The sequence below is a fragment of the Antedon mediterranea genome, chromosome 9 (genome assembly GCF_964355755.1).
Source record: "Antedon mediterranea chromosome 9, ecAntMedi1.1, whole genome shotgun sequence".
In the NCBI taxonomy this organism is placed as follows: domain Eukaryota; kingdom Metazoa; phylum Echinodermata; class Crinoidea; order Comatulida; family Antedonidae; genus Antedon; species Antedon mediterranea.
In genome coordinates this window covers 25886130-25903512 of record NC_092678.1, presented here as the reverse complement: position 1 = coordinate 25903512, position 17383 = coordinate 25886130, and the positions used below count along the sequence as shown (strand labels likewise).

General features: G+C 31.1%; 1 protein-coding gene across 7 annotated transcripts in view; it reads right to left on the bottom strand.

The window, feature by feature from the left end:
* Positions 1 to 17383, bottom strand: part of LOC140058619 (voltage-dependent L-type calcium channel subunit alpha-1D-like) — an 87186-nt gene that overhangs the window by 19670 nt on the left and 50133 nt on the right. For all 7 annotated transcript variants that reach the window (XM_072104306.1, XM_072104308.1, XM_072104307.1 and 4 more), the window contains exons 20-34: positions 15250 to 15379; positions 13349 to 13408; positions 12042 to 12148; positions 9945 to 10035; positions 9186 to 9346; positions 8722 to 8868; positions 7957 to 8158; positions 7167 to 7325; positions 6851 to 6961; positions 6362 to 6445; positions 1546 to 1671; positions 1325 to 1390; positions 1098 to 1189; positions 664 to 808; positions 328 to 455 (exon numbers count right to left, since the gene is read on the bottom strand). In XM_072104306.1, the coding sequence (XP_071960407.1) occupies positions 328 to 455; positions 664 to 808; positions 1098 to 1189; positions 1325 to 1390; positions 1546 to 1671; positions 6362 to 6445; positions 6851 to 6961; positions 7167 to 7325; positions 7957 to 8158; positions 8722 to 8868; positions 9186 to 9346; positions 9945 to 10035; positions 12042 to 12148; positions 13349 to 13408; positions 15250 to 15379 (1809 nt within the window). The remainder of the gene's footprint in view (positions 1 to 327; positions 456 to 663; positions 809 to 1097; positions 1190 to 1324; positions 1391 to 1545; positions 1672 to 6361; positions 6446 to 6850; positions 6962 to 7166; positions 7326 to 7956; positions 8159 to 8721; positions 8869 to 9185; positions 9347 to 9944; positions 10036 to 12041; positions 12149 to 13348; positions 13409 to 15249; positions 15380 to 17383) is intronic.

Here is a 17383-nt window from a genome sequence, read left to right as displayed (position 1 = left end):
CAGGCAAGACATTGAGTTTAGTCTTATGAGTTAGTACGAAACATAATTAAGATGGTACTAATGTAGGTGCTAAGTCCAGCCCAGACATTGAGTTTATTCTTATGAGTTAGTACGAAACATAATTAAGATGGTACTAATGTAGGTGCTAAGTCCAGCCCAGACATTGAGTTTATTCTTATGAGTTAGTACGAAACATAATTAAGATGGTACTAATGTAGGTGCTAAGTCCAGGCAAGACATTGAGTTTATTCTTATGAGTTAGTACGAAACATAATTAAGATGGTACTAAAGTAGGTGCTAAGTCCAGTTCAAATTAAGTTTACTTACGTAGCTTCCGGGTCAGATTCTGACCACATTCTTACAAACTCCTCAAGATGATGTGGTCCAAGTATTGACCAGTCTCTTGTTAAATAATCAAAATTATCCATAATTACTGCTACAAATAAATTAATAACCTAAACAGAAAAGATTAAATTATAAATAACATAGTTTTTAGTATTGTCTGTTTTGTTATACAGTTCACTAATTATTAATAGTTACCATTATAATCATAGTACCATTTTAGTATGCTATAAGTGAATGTTTGTATTGATTTTCAAAGAAAGCACAGTATACTAATTGAATCATATAAATTTAATTATAATAGTGGTGTTTAGCACTTACCAAAAATGAACATAAAACGTAGAAAGACAGGAAGTAAGGAACTGCGATTGGACTGCCACAACTCTTGTCTTCACTTTCTTCTCCGTAGCATTTGGCACTTATACAGGCTAACATTACGTCTTGCCATGCCTCACCTGTTGCTGACCTGAATACAAACAAGTAAATTTATCAAATTAACTAGTTTTTTAAATGTGTTTAAATGTCACCATGTCTGTACTAGTATATTCAAATCCAAATTCAAATTGATTCAATATAATGTGAATGTGGTCAGAATCTGACCAGGAAGCTAATGTACGTAAATATAGCCTTTATGTTCCATTCTAACTAAAGACTAAATGCAAATTCAAAATGCAACAGTGTTGATAGATATACACTGCTACATGTAATGCACATACTGATAGATATACACTGCTACATGTAATGCACATACTTACCTAAAGAGCACCAAAAGGGCATTTGGAAATGTTTTGAAATTATTGTTTTGGTTTATTTCTTGTCCATCTATCTGAGCAACTTTTCCAAACATCTAAAAATAGTAAATGAAAGTAATAAAAAACATCAAACATACATTATCAATATACCATGAATATAAACTTTTATGGGAGCATTATTATGTTGACTGAACTTGTGTGTTTTGAATGTAAACTTTAAAATTCCTTACCTGCATCCCTATCACAGCATATATAAAGAACAGCATTACAATTAGTAAGGCTACGTATGGCAGAGCCTACAAAAAACAACATTTTTAATCAAAATTATTTCTAGAAAAAATTATTCCTTTTTATTAACAAATATTATGGATTTTATATTAAAGCTGTAAACCCAACAATGAGATAAGAATGTACATTTACTTATCATTAACTTTAAATAATAAAGTAATACCTGGAATGACTTGATAAAAGTCCATAATAATGTACGTATCCCTTCTCCTTTACTCAACAATTTTATCAACCGCATCACACGAAAAAGACGGAAAAAGTTGATGCTTATTCTACTGTTACTATCAGGCTGTAGAAATGGGAAGAAAAGTAAAGCGAAATTTATCACACTATCAATGTTTTTGAAATATTTAAATAATTAACATTATATCTGAAATCAAACTGATTTTCAAGATTCTTCAAACCCAAGAATTCCAAATCAAATGATGTTAAACAAGTGAATCTTAAACAAGAACAGTTTGTTTGTGGTCACTTTAATTTAAAAGCAGGAATTCAACATTACCAAGAAGTTGGATTCAATTAAATTGCATAGTGAAAAGTATTTATATGACAATAACTACAAATGCATAATACAACATACACTTGTTAATTCAATTATATCATTTTAAAATGTAAGGTTCAATAAGTCTGCTTTTAAAAAAATCAATCAAAATATGTATCGGAAACCATTTAAAAAGTAATTTAATATGACATGACCATCACATAAATACTTTAGACTAGGATTCAAGTCAGGATATCAATGAATACAGTTATTATATAAATATAATATGAAATGGTGAAACATGCACATACAACAAGTGCTAAGTATACCATTACTGTACTGGGCGGCTGCTGCTTCTTTGGGTTTGTGCAAATCAATTGTTGCAATGTTACTAACAATTACTTATTCATTTAAGTTCTTTATAAAGTTTGTTTGTGTTTACATTCAATATTAAATTAAATGTAAAATTACTTTTACAAAATCGGTGAAAATTTAAAAATAAATAATTATTTATTATTAAATAGCAATTACTACAGTATGCAGAATAAAAATACAGCAATGTACAAATTAAGCCATTGTCAGCGTTTTAAGACAAATTTGGTATCAAGATTTTCCTTGTTGAGGTACTTATCAAATTAAACAACAATTGCAAGCTTAAAACACATCCATCCATCCATACATGGGACATTCTATATTGCCCGCTGCAAATGAGCCAGATGAAAGCTTGAAACCTGCCTCATGTTTGGCCTAAATATACTACCATGTAATATATAAATCCTTGTTTGCAAAAATGTTTATTTAGTTACCATTTATCTACTGTAGCATGTCATATATTATGTGAGTCTTCTGTCGCCTAGTTCACCTAGTATTTTAACTATAGTATATTCTGCTGTATTTCATTGAGGTGTTTATACACAGGTAGGGGTAATCATTTGTGTGTAGTGTAACTAGCAACAATTCTAAAACATCTAGTACCATGTGACATTGACAAACAATTCATTTCATTTTGTTTTTAAACTAATGTTGAACCCGTGTCAATTAGTTTTCTGTGTAAAAATATACATAAACATTGTAAAGAATGCGAAACAACATCTGACAAATATGGCCCTATTATTTTAAGCAAATAATCTACCCTTAACTTTTGGTTGGTTTTACCATATCAAAAATACAAAATAATCAATTACAGTATTAGAATAGTTATAATACGGTTTGTTAGTATTACACCAGATAGTTTTAATATTGAAATATAGACTAATTTGCTTTGTACATGCTGTAACAAAGGATGAAATCAAACTAGCAATACATGCTCTGAGAACAGATGAAAAAAGAATTAGGAACCAAATAAAATGTAGAATTTGCTTTAAAACATGCTCTGTAGTTGCAAGACAAATAGTAGCATGCTCTAAAGAAGAAGAATAGAGTGACTAGTTCATGCTTCTGAAAAACTACTCTCACCTTCATAGTATCAAAGTTGTCAGATTCTGGGTTCTAACAGACACATAAAAAGAGGTTATTTTCAATATAATATTGCCTATCTAGACTATAGAATCTAAGAGGTTAATACTACTCTCTGAGTTTTATGTTTAAGAGCTGTATACTATCATTCATTACATTAAAGCTGTTTTTAGCAGATTATATTTAGTTTTTTGTTGCGGAATTTCATAATTTTAGTATTCCAATCATTGGACATGCAATCCTTTTAAGAATTATTAAGTTACATCAAATGCATTAAACACATTTTTCACATAGCAAACATAACACGAATATTTTAGTGTAAATTTTATAAATTTTACCGAAAATATCTGTAAAAAATCCGATTTATAAACATGATGCACATAAGAGAAAAAAAATTGTCATTGTTAACAAATGCAAATTACCAGCAATGGGTTAGGCTAAACAGAGAGGACAGAAAATGGAGTGATAAATACTGTAGGACGGACCTCTATGTTAACAAATGCAAATTACCAGCAATGGGTAGGCTAAACAGAGAGGACAGAAAATGGAGTGATAAATAGGAAGGACCTCTATTTTAACAAATGCAAATTACCAGCAATGGGTAGGCTAAACAGAGAGGACAGAAAATGGAGTGATAAATAGGAAGGACCTCTATTTTAACAAATGCAAATTACCAGCAATGGGTAGGCTAAACAGAGAGGACAGAAAATGGAGTGATAAATAGGACGGACCTCTATGTTAACAAATGCAAATTACCAGCAATGGGTAATAATAATAATAAATAACATTTATAAAGCGCAAGAGACAAAGGTTTCAAAGCGCTGTGTTTTCCAAGATCTGTGCAAGTAATAGCGTGTGATTATGCTTCTCTGAAGAGATGAGGCTAAACAGAGAGGACAGAAAATGGAGTGATAAATAGGATGGACCTCTATGTTAACAAATGCAAATTACCAGCAATGGGTAGGCTAAACCGAGAGTGCTCGACAGAAAATGGGGTGATAAATAGGACGGACCTTTAGAAATAGATATATGATAGAAAAAAAAACACTTAGAAGGCCAGGGATGTTACCACATTTTAATTTTTAGGTTATTTTCACAGAACTGCAAATGTTACATAACTATTAATTGTATATTAATTAATATTGCTATATTTCCAAAGTGTGTACCTCTCTGGCTTTATGGGGTTGGTAGTGCATTGTGGGAAAAGATCATTAAGTGTACACAATGATCAAAACTTAATTAATAGTTAATGAGTGAATTAATTATATCCCTATCTGTTCACAAAACTTTATTAAAATCCTAACTGGTTTATTTTATAAATATTAATATTTCCAAAAGACAGAGAAGAAATTTAAATAAAGATATATAATTACAAACAATAATTTAAAGGCTAGGAGCAACAATATAATTAATACAAAGAATTGGCCAATCGTCAATCGTCAAGGGTAGGTTTGAAATATATGGAAGCATCATACAGCTGGGGACAACCAAGGGGCCAGTGAATAAAAGCAGAGAAACAATCATTACAACTATTGCTAACGTTTAATTCAAGGCGACCATTAAATGTCTTGCCTATCCTGCAGGAATTGTAAAGGGAATAAACTGGCTGGTGGGTGCTGATAAAAGCCTTCCTGTCTACAGGCCTCAAAAGGATTGAAACAACAAGGATGATGATGATGATGTTGTTATTATGATATCAATATCAAGGTGATGGCAATCCTGATGTCTTATAATAATAAATGCTGATGGAAATAGGATTATTAACACTATAGTTTTAAATCTTAAAATGTCAAGTTTTTCTATTTTAAATTTACTAAAAACATTTTTAAGAACAAAAAGCACTGAAAAAAAAAAATTAAAAATGGAAAATAAAAGTACAAAAAGATAGGTGTTCCCAATACATAAAAGATAAAATAAAATAATATTAAACACAAGCAGTCATAAAATAGTATTAATTACATCTGTATGGTGTCTTGCTTTACTATGGTATGGTTTCCTTATTTAGGCATAATCCTATTGCTCTGTATATATATTAATATATTTGAATGTTGACATGCTATCTGGTATACTGTGCATCAATCCAGACATCTTCACAAACACTAAAAAGTCATGCAAAACAGTTGAGGGCGATACACAACATAAGATATATCTCATTCATTCAATATACAGAGGTAGCGCTCGATATAGCTTTCCGAAAAGCTCGAGCAAACACCCCACTGAAAGGGAGAGATTTGCATCCCCTTAGCGCCACCCCACTGGAAACATTTCATCACAAAACATCATCAAGCAAACATTAGGAATAAAATAAAATTTCATTCAATTTATGGTGAAATAGGGATAAATAAAGACACTTAAAGATAACAACTTATTTACCGATAAAAACTGTGGTCCAAGCAGAGAGCAAAAAGAAATAAGATTGTTTGTAGTTAATGAGAAAAGATTTAATACTGTTAACATACAGAAAATGTTAGTACACTGTCATAAGGATACAAACAAACTTATCAAAACTACATAAATTTTGTTTTAACCGTCTTCCTTATTATGTTATTCTACACCAGTTGAAATATATACCACTATGTTAAAAAGCCAACACAATAATTGTATACATGAGCATGTAAAACCAAACACTACTAAACCACTCCCATACTTTACCCACAATTAGGTAATTTCAGAGTAGTAGATTCTTAACTCATCTACTATCAATAAATATGTTAACGTGTATATATTAATAAGCTTATTAGACATTGAGAAAATTAATTAAAATCCTAACAAACCACCTTGTATTAAGTGAACAGAATAAAAGAAAAAAGAAAAGAAACATGTTAACCTGACTGCTGATTTATATGCTAAGAAGAACATGATAAATAAACCTGACTGTTGCTTTATATGCTAAGAAGAACAATTTATTGGAATGTAAGTTATAATGCATGATGTGTAAATCTACAAAATAAATTTCTTGTATTTTTACATGAAGCAATTACGCCAAAAATAACAAAAATTAAACCAAACAAGGAGAATCAAAATAAATAAAGATATAACTTACATCTAGTTCTTGGCTGAGTATATCTATAAAGCTGCCAAGTACAATTATGCAATCAAATACGTTCCAATAATCACGAAAATAATTCTGAAAAAAAATAATCTGATTCTTAAATTGGGGTACTACTACAACTATTCCTCAAATTAGAGGCATTTTAAATGTTAAGTATAGCTTAACATCATCCACTCAAAAGACACCAGACCTGTGATTCAATTATATGACTTTTAGTGAATGCAGAATTGACATTTTAAATAGGAAAAATGGAGTTCTATTGGAAATACTTGGTATACTATTTATAGTATAACGTAGCAACCTTTATATACTGTATATGACAACCATAGCAACCTTTATATACTGTATAATGACAACCATAGCAACCTTTATATACTGTATATGACAACCATAGCAACCTTTATATACTGTATAATGACAACCATAGCAACCTTTATATACTGTATATGACAACCATATATAACTACAAAATGCAATCACCTTTGGTTTAAATGCAATAAGTTTGAGTAAAAATTCTACAGCAAAAGCGCCTGTAAATACCATATTTAAGTAATCTAAAATATCCTCATATTTTTCAGGTTGTTTATGAAACTAAAAAAGAAAAATTACACAAGTTAAATTTGGTATGTGCACTATTGTATCATATCATACAAATACAATTAATAATATAAATTTTGAATTAGGTGTCATATTTTAACCAACTACCAATAATTATTAAAGCTGTCCTTTGTTATTTTAATGGCATAAAAATGAACATAAACATTTGAATAACGTTTTAAGTCAATGGCTCAATTACCTTCATTGCTAATATTATAGTGTTTAACATTATAAGTATGAAAATTGTATATTCAAACGGCCTTGATGTTACTATTGTCCAGATCTTTAACTGATGAGGATTTTTAGGTATATATTTCCGAACTGGCTTTGCATTCAATGCAAACTCCATACACTGCCGCTGTAAAACAAATCAAAAAAGAATTATTTATCTAATATTAAAAACAAATTGCATCAAAATAAAACCTTGAAACAAATTAAAAATATCACCTAATGTATGTTAGGAACTTTATTAAATGTTGGAAGAGTAGACAGGGACACTATCACTGCAGTGATTGGTTGGTTTGCACCATGTGATTGGTTATTGTAACATTCTATTGTTTCTTAAGCGTGGTTGCCACTAGCGACGCAAAGTAGCGCAACCTACACAACAAGAAAATGACCAATACTCTGTGGCACTTTGCGCAACCTACACAACAAGAAAATGACCTTTTAATCATTGTATTTGCTCACATCTGTGTGAAATCAAACCTGCAATGTTTGCAGCAATATTGTTGCCACTTGTGATTATGAAATGGCACTTTGCATCAATACTCTGTGGCACTTTGCATCAATACTCTGTGGCACTTTGCATCAATACTCTGTGGCACTTTGCATCAATACTCTGTGGCACTTTGCATCAATACTCTGTGGCACTTTGCATCAATACTCTGTGGCACTTTGCATCAATACTCTGTGTTGCGTTTTGTTTTAGTGGCAACCACGCTTTAGCAGACATAGCATAATAAACAAAAAAAGAAATAATATATCACCTGATTTTTATTCAATTCACAATTTTTATACTCTTGCTCTCCAGCGCTCTGGAAAGTGACAATGACGAAACCCACAAAGATATTCACCATAAAGAATGCTATGACAATAATGTAAGCAAAGTAGAATATGGCTACTTGTGGTCTAAAGTTGTAGATTGGACCCATGTTCACCTCATGTGAGTCTATGGACACGTACAACAATCTACAAAATAAGAAATCATTTTTACATGACAAACTAATTCGACCTTGTAAATTATTAAAACTACCATAATAGGCTTAATAATTATTAAAACTACTATAATAGGCTTAATAATTATTAAAACTACCATAATAGGCTTAATAATTATTAAAACTACCATAATGGGCTTAATAATTATTAAAACTACCATAATAGGCTTAATAATTATTAAAACTACTATAATAGGCTTAATAATTATTAAAACTACTATAATAGGCTTAATAATTATTAAAACTACTATAATAGGCTTAATAATTATTTTATTCAAAACAATTAATCAAATAACATAATTATAGTTCATGTACATGGAATTTCCAAAAAGCAGGATAGATACCATACTAAGCATAGGCTTACTATTAAGCATATACTTAGTACTTACTTTGGCCATCCTTCAAATGTTGAGACAGTGAAGAGTGAGAGCATAACATAGTAAATTGTATCAAAGTGGAACTCGTTGGTTGGTTAGGGTTATTGCAAAGATATAGATTGAGTATAGGCTTACTATTAAGCATATACTTAGTACTTACTTTGGCCATCCTTCAAATGTTGAGACAGTGAAGAGTGAGAGCATAGCATAGTAAATTGTATCAAAGTGGAACTCGTTGGTAATCCAAGTACGGTTGTTTAGTTGTGGATGATTTATATCTCCGTCAGGATACACAAAATATTGACCTCTGAAATAATAACAATATTTAATATATATTAATAACCTATCTTGGTCATGTAATCAGTAATAATGAATGAATGAATTAATACTTAATTTCCATTTTGGATTTCATTTTTACTAGATTATTAAATCCTGTAGTAATATTTAAAGTTTGTTTCATTTATTTCGTCTTTTATAAATAATAAAAAATCACAAGGTACAGAGAACTTTAGAGGGATTGTCAAAAAGTGAAAAAAAAACACTATCGAGTGACTCTCCGACCCCCTAAAGTGTAAAAATGAAATACTTAACGTTAAATACTTAAATACAGAAAAGGTAACTTACTTGCAGAGATCTTGAGTTAGCTTGGAAGCATCGTTGCATCTTTGGAACTTTCCTGAGAACAGTTGAACTCCAATACATGCAAACATGAACTTGAGTAACAGTGTTACTAGCATGATATTTCCTATGGTTTTAATTGCAACTATCACACACTGAACTACATGCTGTTGAACACAAAACAAACAAAAAACATGTTACACTGATTGTAATTTCCCAAGTTGGGTAAAATCATTATGAATGAAAACAGTTTTTTTTAATTAAACCAATCAACCAATGTTGAACCACATACTATTGGACACACACAAAAACATGTTACACTGATTGTAATTTCCCAAGTTGGGTAAAATCATTACAAATCAAAACATTTTTTGTAACCAATCTATATATAACTACCTATAGTTTTAATTTCAATTATCGCACATTGAACCACGCTGTAGAAGACAGACAAAAACAGGTTGTGACACTTATTGTAATTTCCCAAGTTGGGTAAAATCATCACGAATTAAAACAGGTTTTTTTTTTAAATAACCAATCACTATATGTTGCTATCACACACAAAATGTTGCACTGATTTTGATTTCACAAGTTGGGTAAAATCATTATGAATTAAAACAGGTTTTTTAAATAGCCAATTTATATGTTGCTACCTATCATATTAAGTGCAGTTATCAGAAATTGGCAACACTTTTTTAACAGTGAATACATATGGTTCACACTAACCTATGCTGATTTATTAACATTAAAATCCATTATAATAATTACCTTAAGGCCCTTTGCCCTGTTGATTGCCCTTAGAGGCCTAAGTACTCTCAACACCCTCAATATTTTGACGGCTGAGATACCTTCCTTTCCTCTGTTGATGACAAATGTTTCAATTTAAAATAGTTCAATTAATATTCATAATAATAACATTTTATTTCTTAACATTCATAATTTAATTAATGTACATGTAAAAGTTGTTCTAGTAATACATAATTTAAAGTCAGCTTTATCATTGTAGTGCGGATGTGTTAAAATTAGTCAGATGTTAACAAACTAATCCAAATACAACTTGAAAAACATATTGAGATGTTATTCTGATATTCCATGTTGACATATTATTTGCAAATCATCAGTTAGGAATTTATATAAATGTTATATTGATTGAAATTGTATCCTTAGGTCACATTATCTTGATTAGAATTGTGTTAATTAACAAGTTTAGAAAGATAATGATTAAAATAAAAAACCCTAAATTGTATGTATAATGTTGAAGCAAAAAAGGCAATTATAAAAGTAGGGACAAGTTCTGTATTATATAGAAAAAAAAAATGAAAATAAAAAAGTAAGAAAGACAAAATAATATAAGTTAGAGAAGCATAAGATTTCAAAGTTTTATTTGGAGCAATTAGGCATTTTGATTAGACGATCAGCGACTTCTCCCTATCAACTTGATGGTAATTACAAAAGCATCGCATAGAGCATGGTTAAACAGTGACACGTTTGATAAGTACTGTGGGTACAGACAAGAGCATATGCATACAAACGATAGACGTGTTTCCATCAACTAAAGCATCAGATTGTGATTGGATGATCATTTTAGCCAACAAGTCTATCAGAATTAAAGTGACATTGAACTATAGTTAAGATAATTCTTTAACATTAAAGTTAACAAAGTTGGCTTTTGGTTTGTCAATGTTTAACTTACTTATTTCGCACATGGAAAACAATGAATTCATTCATTAATATGGATGTGCACTCTTATGGAAAACCTGGGATCACTCCGGAGGCAGCAGACATTATAGTGGAGATAGTGATTCATTAATATGGATGTGCACTCTTATGGAAAACCTGGGATCACTCTGGAGTTTATATTACATTATAGTGGAGATAGTGATTCTATAGAAACCAGGTTTAAGTTCACAGGTAGGACTATGGATATAATTTGCCAGTGCATAATAAAGACCATTAATAATCAGCAAGGTTTTCCTATTCAGTGTTCGACAATACAGAATTCAAAGTTGTGCAGATGAGTTTGACCAAGTTTCAGGCCCATGCAGTCAGGAGTAGGTAACTCCTGTTTTATTAGTCTTAAACTTGTGTATATTTATGGTATGAACACTTTGTGCCACTGTCTTGGATCAGCTCTTGGCGGTTGACATTTAAAGTCTGATATCTGAGAACATGTACAGTGTGATCTCTAGTAAAATGTGTGTTGTGAAAACACGTCCATATTGCATGCGGTATGATCAAGCATACTAAATAGGCATATAATATTACTCACTAATAGGCATATAATATTACTCACTCAATTTTATAAGTAGTACGCATACTAAAATAATATTTTTAAAAGGGAAAAAACAGAAAGAATATTGAAGAAATAGCGTGCATAATGCAATCAGGTTAAATAAAAAATGGGTATATTAAAAGTGCAGCAAAATAGATGAAGGATGTATAATTAATAGACATGATAAAATATGAAAATAACCCCAATTACAACTATCTCTATGTCCAATTCCCAACAACTATCTCTATGTCAACTCCAATGTTGTAGGAAATTGCACACAACACAGGCATCAAAGAAAGACATTTTTTATAAAGAAAAAGAAAATACGCAAAAATAAGAAATTGCTATCACTAAATCTACTCAAAGCTGATGGATTTCACGCTTGATTGCTTTCGCATTTGATGCCTTGTTGTACAATAAAACATTTTAAAGAGTTTCCACACTAATTAATCTAGTTTCAAAATAAATGTTTAATAATCAAATGCTTTGATTTTCAATAAATTGCAACATAAATATTTTACTTGATGTTGTAGAGATTATCATTATTTTAATCTAGTCTATTTTATTTGAACAGTTTAAAAATAATGACTTACGTTAACATATATGAAATGTAGGATACAGTAACAACAAGCAAATCCAGCAGGTTGAAAGAATTACGACAAAAGGCACCTTTGTGTACAACTAAACCATATGCTACAACCTGCAAGATAAACAGAGAAATACCAGAGATTGGCAACATGAGGTTTTCTATTTCTTTGTACGGTACACCAGAAATAACCTACTCTGACATGGGACATGTTGAGTTCTCTTTCTTAAGGCCAACTCAGACAGCATCGTACGACAAGGTCCAAAGAGTTGTCTTGTCTGGAGGAAATAAACATGTTTTAAGTTCTTTCGACAACCTAAAAACTACCACCTGACGCTATCTCAAGACAACTCATCCCACCGCGCTGCAACTCGGCCAGCACCGACGAGTCAAGACACTTGTCAGTCGTACAACGATGTCTTAGTTGGCCCTTACAATTTGAGTGTCTATTTGTAATAATTACCTTTAGCATGATTTGAGTGTCTATTTGTAATAATTACCTTTAGCATAATTTGAGTGTCTATTTGTAATAATTACCTTTAGCATGATTTGAGTGTCTATTTGTAATAATTACCTTTAGCATAATTTGAGTGTCTATTTGTAATAATTACCTTTAGCATGATTTGAGTGTCTATTTGTAATAATTACTTTTAGCATAATTTGAGTGTCTATTTGTAATAATTACCTTTAGCATGATTTGAGTGTCTATTTGTAATAATTACCTTTAGCATAATTTGAGTGTCTATTTGTAATAATTACCTTTAGCATGATTTGAGTGTCTATTTGTAATAATTACTTTTAGCATAATTTGAGTGTCTATTTGTAATAATTACCTTTAGCATAATTTGAGTGTCTATTTGTAATAATTACCTTTAGCATAATTTGAGTGTCTATTTGTAATAATTACCTTTAGCATAATTTGAGTATCTATTTGTAATAATTACCTTTAGCATAATTTGAGTGTCTATTTGTAATAATTACCTTTAGCATGATTTGAGTGTCTATTTGTAATAATTACCTTTAGCATAATTTGAGTGTCTATTTGTAATAATTACCTTTAGCATAATTTGAGTGTCTATTTGTAATAATTACCTTTAGCATAATTTGAGTGTATATTTGTAATAATTACCTTTAGCATAATTTGAGTGTCTATTTGTAATAATTACCTTTAGCATGATTTGAGTGTCTATTTGTAATAATTACCTTTAGCATGATTTGAGTGTCTATTTGTAATAATTACCTTTAGCATGATTTGAGTGTCTATTTGTAATAATTACCTTTAGCATAATTTGAGTGTCTATTTGTAATAATTACCTTTAGCATGATTTCAATTGTAAATATTCCTGTAAATACATAATCAAATCTCTGTAGAATCTGAAAAGAAAATATTTTTAAAGTCCAGAAAAAAAATGTATTAATATACAAAATAATGAAAATATCAGTACTAGCAATGAAAGAAAAATATGAACGAAAGATAGAATGATTAAAAGATGAACATTGTTATTATGTTAGTAATGAAGGCACTAAAAATGAATGATTAAAAGATGAACATTGTTTTTATGTTAGTAATGAAGGAACTAAAAATGAGCTCGGCAATTTAGTGTACTCTTGTTTGAATTAGTAGAGCACTAAAACAAAATAACACCTAACTAAATTAAGCACTCAAACTTTATTAGAGGAAGTCAGAATCCTAAAATAACAAAATAAAACATAATTGTTTTCTTTGGCTGATTAAAGCAAAAATAAAACTGGTCAAAGTGTCAAGTAATTTGTAAAGTGCGGAAATTATCTAACATTATTAAGAACGCTTCAATTGCCAAGATATATACAATGTAAGTATGTAGACAGACATACTATATTAATAAGACTGACATACAACTAAGTGTTTATTCTAAGTATTTCTTATATAAACATCGACATTTCTATGCAGTTATGATGTTAAGTCACTGGAATGACTGACAAATTTTAATGCAGGTTTATCAGGGCCGTAGTGAGAGCTTAAAAACAGATGAGGCAAAGATGTTTTAAATATAATTAATATAAAGTATACAATATGTGCTGAGGATGAACAATTCAGACAACCAATCATGTTGGCTATAGTCCTGATTATGAACCTAGTGAACATTCAAAAGTGATATAAAAAGCAAGATGAAAAAGTATATTTGCTTGGATCCATTCAGTTATTTTTCAATGTGCTATTAAATGTCAATTATATGTATTTTGACGTTTAAATTTTTAAAGGAGTGTGTGTACCTACTAGACATCCAAGGTGAGGAAAACAACAACATGCAGACGAAACAAACAATCTTACTACATCAAAAAAAAAGTATTATTATGGTAACAAAAAAGAACTGAAATGGCAATGAGGAATATAATGAATACTCTAATCAATTCATTTTACTGTTTGCGTCAAACAAAAAATTTCAGTATGAAATTCCATTTTTCTTGGAATTTAGCTTTCAGAGTGTTTTTATTGTCTTTATGCAATATACTGAATAATAAAACTGCCATAATGAAGCAATTTTTTTCAAAAACAAGTATATACAATTTCATTTCAAACATAAAGTAAATGCACTACGAAACAAAGTAATGAAAAGAACTGTTTTTTTATAGTAATATTAGAATGCAAAAGGTGTTTAATTAAAGTACATTAAAACTAAGAAATGCAGTTAAACTACGCCTACGTCTTGCCATTGCATGCATATAAAATAGATTAAAGTTAATTTCTTTGAACAAAACGTACAACTAATAAATATATATTTCAATCTATTACAACAATTATTACATTTACAATGGGAACCACTATACGGGCTAAAGTTCTGTCTACACTATCAAACTTTAGGTGACAAAACAATGTGATGTGCCCAAATCTGTACATGATGATGTCATATCACTACCATATTTGGGTAAATCACTACCATATTTGTGCGCATCACACTTTTTTTGTCAAACTAGTTTGATAGTGTAGACAGAGCTTCACAGACTTGGATAGTGGTTTGTCTGTTGTTTTGCACCGTGGGTTCAATGAATGTTAGGATGTTTCCAAAAGAAACTGTCTGATTATGGGAATGTATCACCACCATGTATATCACTCAATCAAATACTGCTCTCAAAACGAACATAAATGTGTTCAAATTATTTGAAACACTGGAATTTTCTGAAAAAAAGAGATTTTTTAGAGAGTTGACTAAAAGTAGATTGTATGAATTGGTTACCTGGTTTCGTTTGCTATTTTTGTCCACAGGATCTTCGGCAGCAAGCATAGCACTACTGACCATAATCAATACAAGCACCACATTTGAAAAATAGTTGTGATTTACGATCAAATAGCTAGCTTTGCGAAACCTGAATACAAATAAAGACATCATTTTAAATTAAAGTAACCGTAAACAAATAGATACCGGGATTTAAATTATTCATTAACTTTGTTTAGCATGAAATTCCCTTTGAATGAGTCTGTCACTTTAATCAACCTGGGGGAATGGAAACAAACATGGATACTGAAATTCCCTTTGAATGAGTCTGTCACTTTAATCAACCTGGGGAATGGAAACAAACATGGATACTGAAATTCCCTTTGAATGAGTCTGTCACTTTAATCAACCTGGTGGAATGGAAACAAACATGGATACTGAAATTGCCTTTGAATAAGTCTGTCACTTTAATCAACCTGGTGGAATGGAAACAAACATGGATACTGAAATTCCCTTTGAATGAGTCTGTCACTTTAATCAACCTGGTGGAATGGAAACAAACATGGATACTGAAATTCCCTTTGAATGAGTCTGTCACTTTAATCAACCTGGTGGAATGGAAACAAACATGGATACTGAAATTCCCTTTGAATGAGTCTGTCACTTTAATCAACCTGGGGGAATGGAAACAAACATGGATACTGAAATTCCCTTTGAATGAGTTTGTCACTTTAATCAACCTGGGAGAATGGAAACAAACATGGATACTGAAATTCCCTTTGAATGAGTCTGTCACTTTATTCAACCTGGGGGAATGGAAACAAACATGGATACTGAAATTCCCTTTGAATGAGTCTGTCACTTTAATCAACCTGGGGGAATGGAAACAACCATGGATACTGAAATTCCCTTTGAATGAGTCTGTCACTTTAATCAACCTGGGAGAATGGAAACAAACATGGATACTGAAATTCCCTTTGAATGAGTCTGTCACTTTAATCAACCTGGGGGAATGGAAACAAACATGGATACTGAAATTCCCTTTGAATGAGTCTGTCACTTTAATCAACCTGGGAGAATGGAAACAAACATGGATACTGAAATTGCCTTTGAATGAGTCTGTCACTTTAATCAACCTGGGAGAATGGAAACAAACATGGATACTGAAATTCCCTTTGAATGAGTCTGTCACTTTAATCAACCTGGGGGAATGGAAACAAACATGGATACTGAAATTCCCTTTGAATGAGTCTGTCACTTTAATCAACCTGGGGGAATGGAAACAAACATGGATACTGAAATTCCCTTTGAATGAGTCTGTCACTTTAATCAACCTGGGAGAATGGAAACAAACATGGATACTGAAATTGCCTTTGAATGAGTCTGTCACTTTAATCAACATGGGGAAATGGAAACAAACATGGATACTGAAATTCCCTTTGAATGAGTCTGTCACTTTAATCAACCTGGGGAATGGAAACAAACATGGATACTGAAATTCCCTTTGAATGAGTCTGTCACTTTAATCAATCTGGGAGAATGGAAACAAACATGGATACTGAAATTCCCTTTGAATGAGTCTGTCACTTTAATTAACCTGGTGGAATGGAAACAAACATGGATACTGAAATTCCCTTTGAATGAGTCTGTCACTTTAATCAACCTGGGGGAATGGAAACAAACATGGATACTGAAATTCCCTTTGAATGAGTCTGTCACTTTAATCAACCTGGGGGAATGGAAACAAACATGGATACTGAAATTCCCTTTGAATGAGTCTGTCACTTTAATCAACCTGGGAGAATGGAAACAAACATGGATACTGAAATTGCCTTTGAATGAGTCTGTCACTTTAATCAACCTGGGGGAATGGAAACAAACATGGATACTGAAATTCCCTTTGAATAAGTCTGTCACTTTAATCAACCTGGGAGAATGGAAACAAACATGGATACTGAAATTCCCTTTGAATGAGTCTGTCACTTTAATCAACCTGGGGAAATGGAAACAAACATGGATACTGAAATTTCCTTTGAATGAGTCTGTCACTTTAATCAACCTGGTGGAATGGAAACAAACATGGATACTGAAATTCCCTTTGAATGAGTCTGTCACTTTAATCAACCTGGGGGAATGGAAACAAACATGGATACTG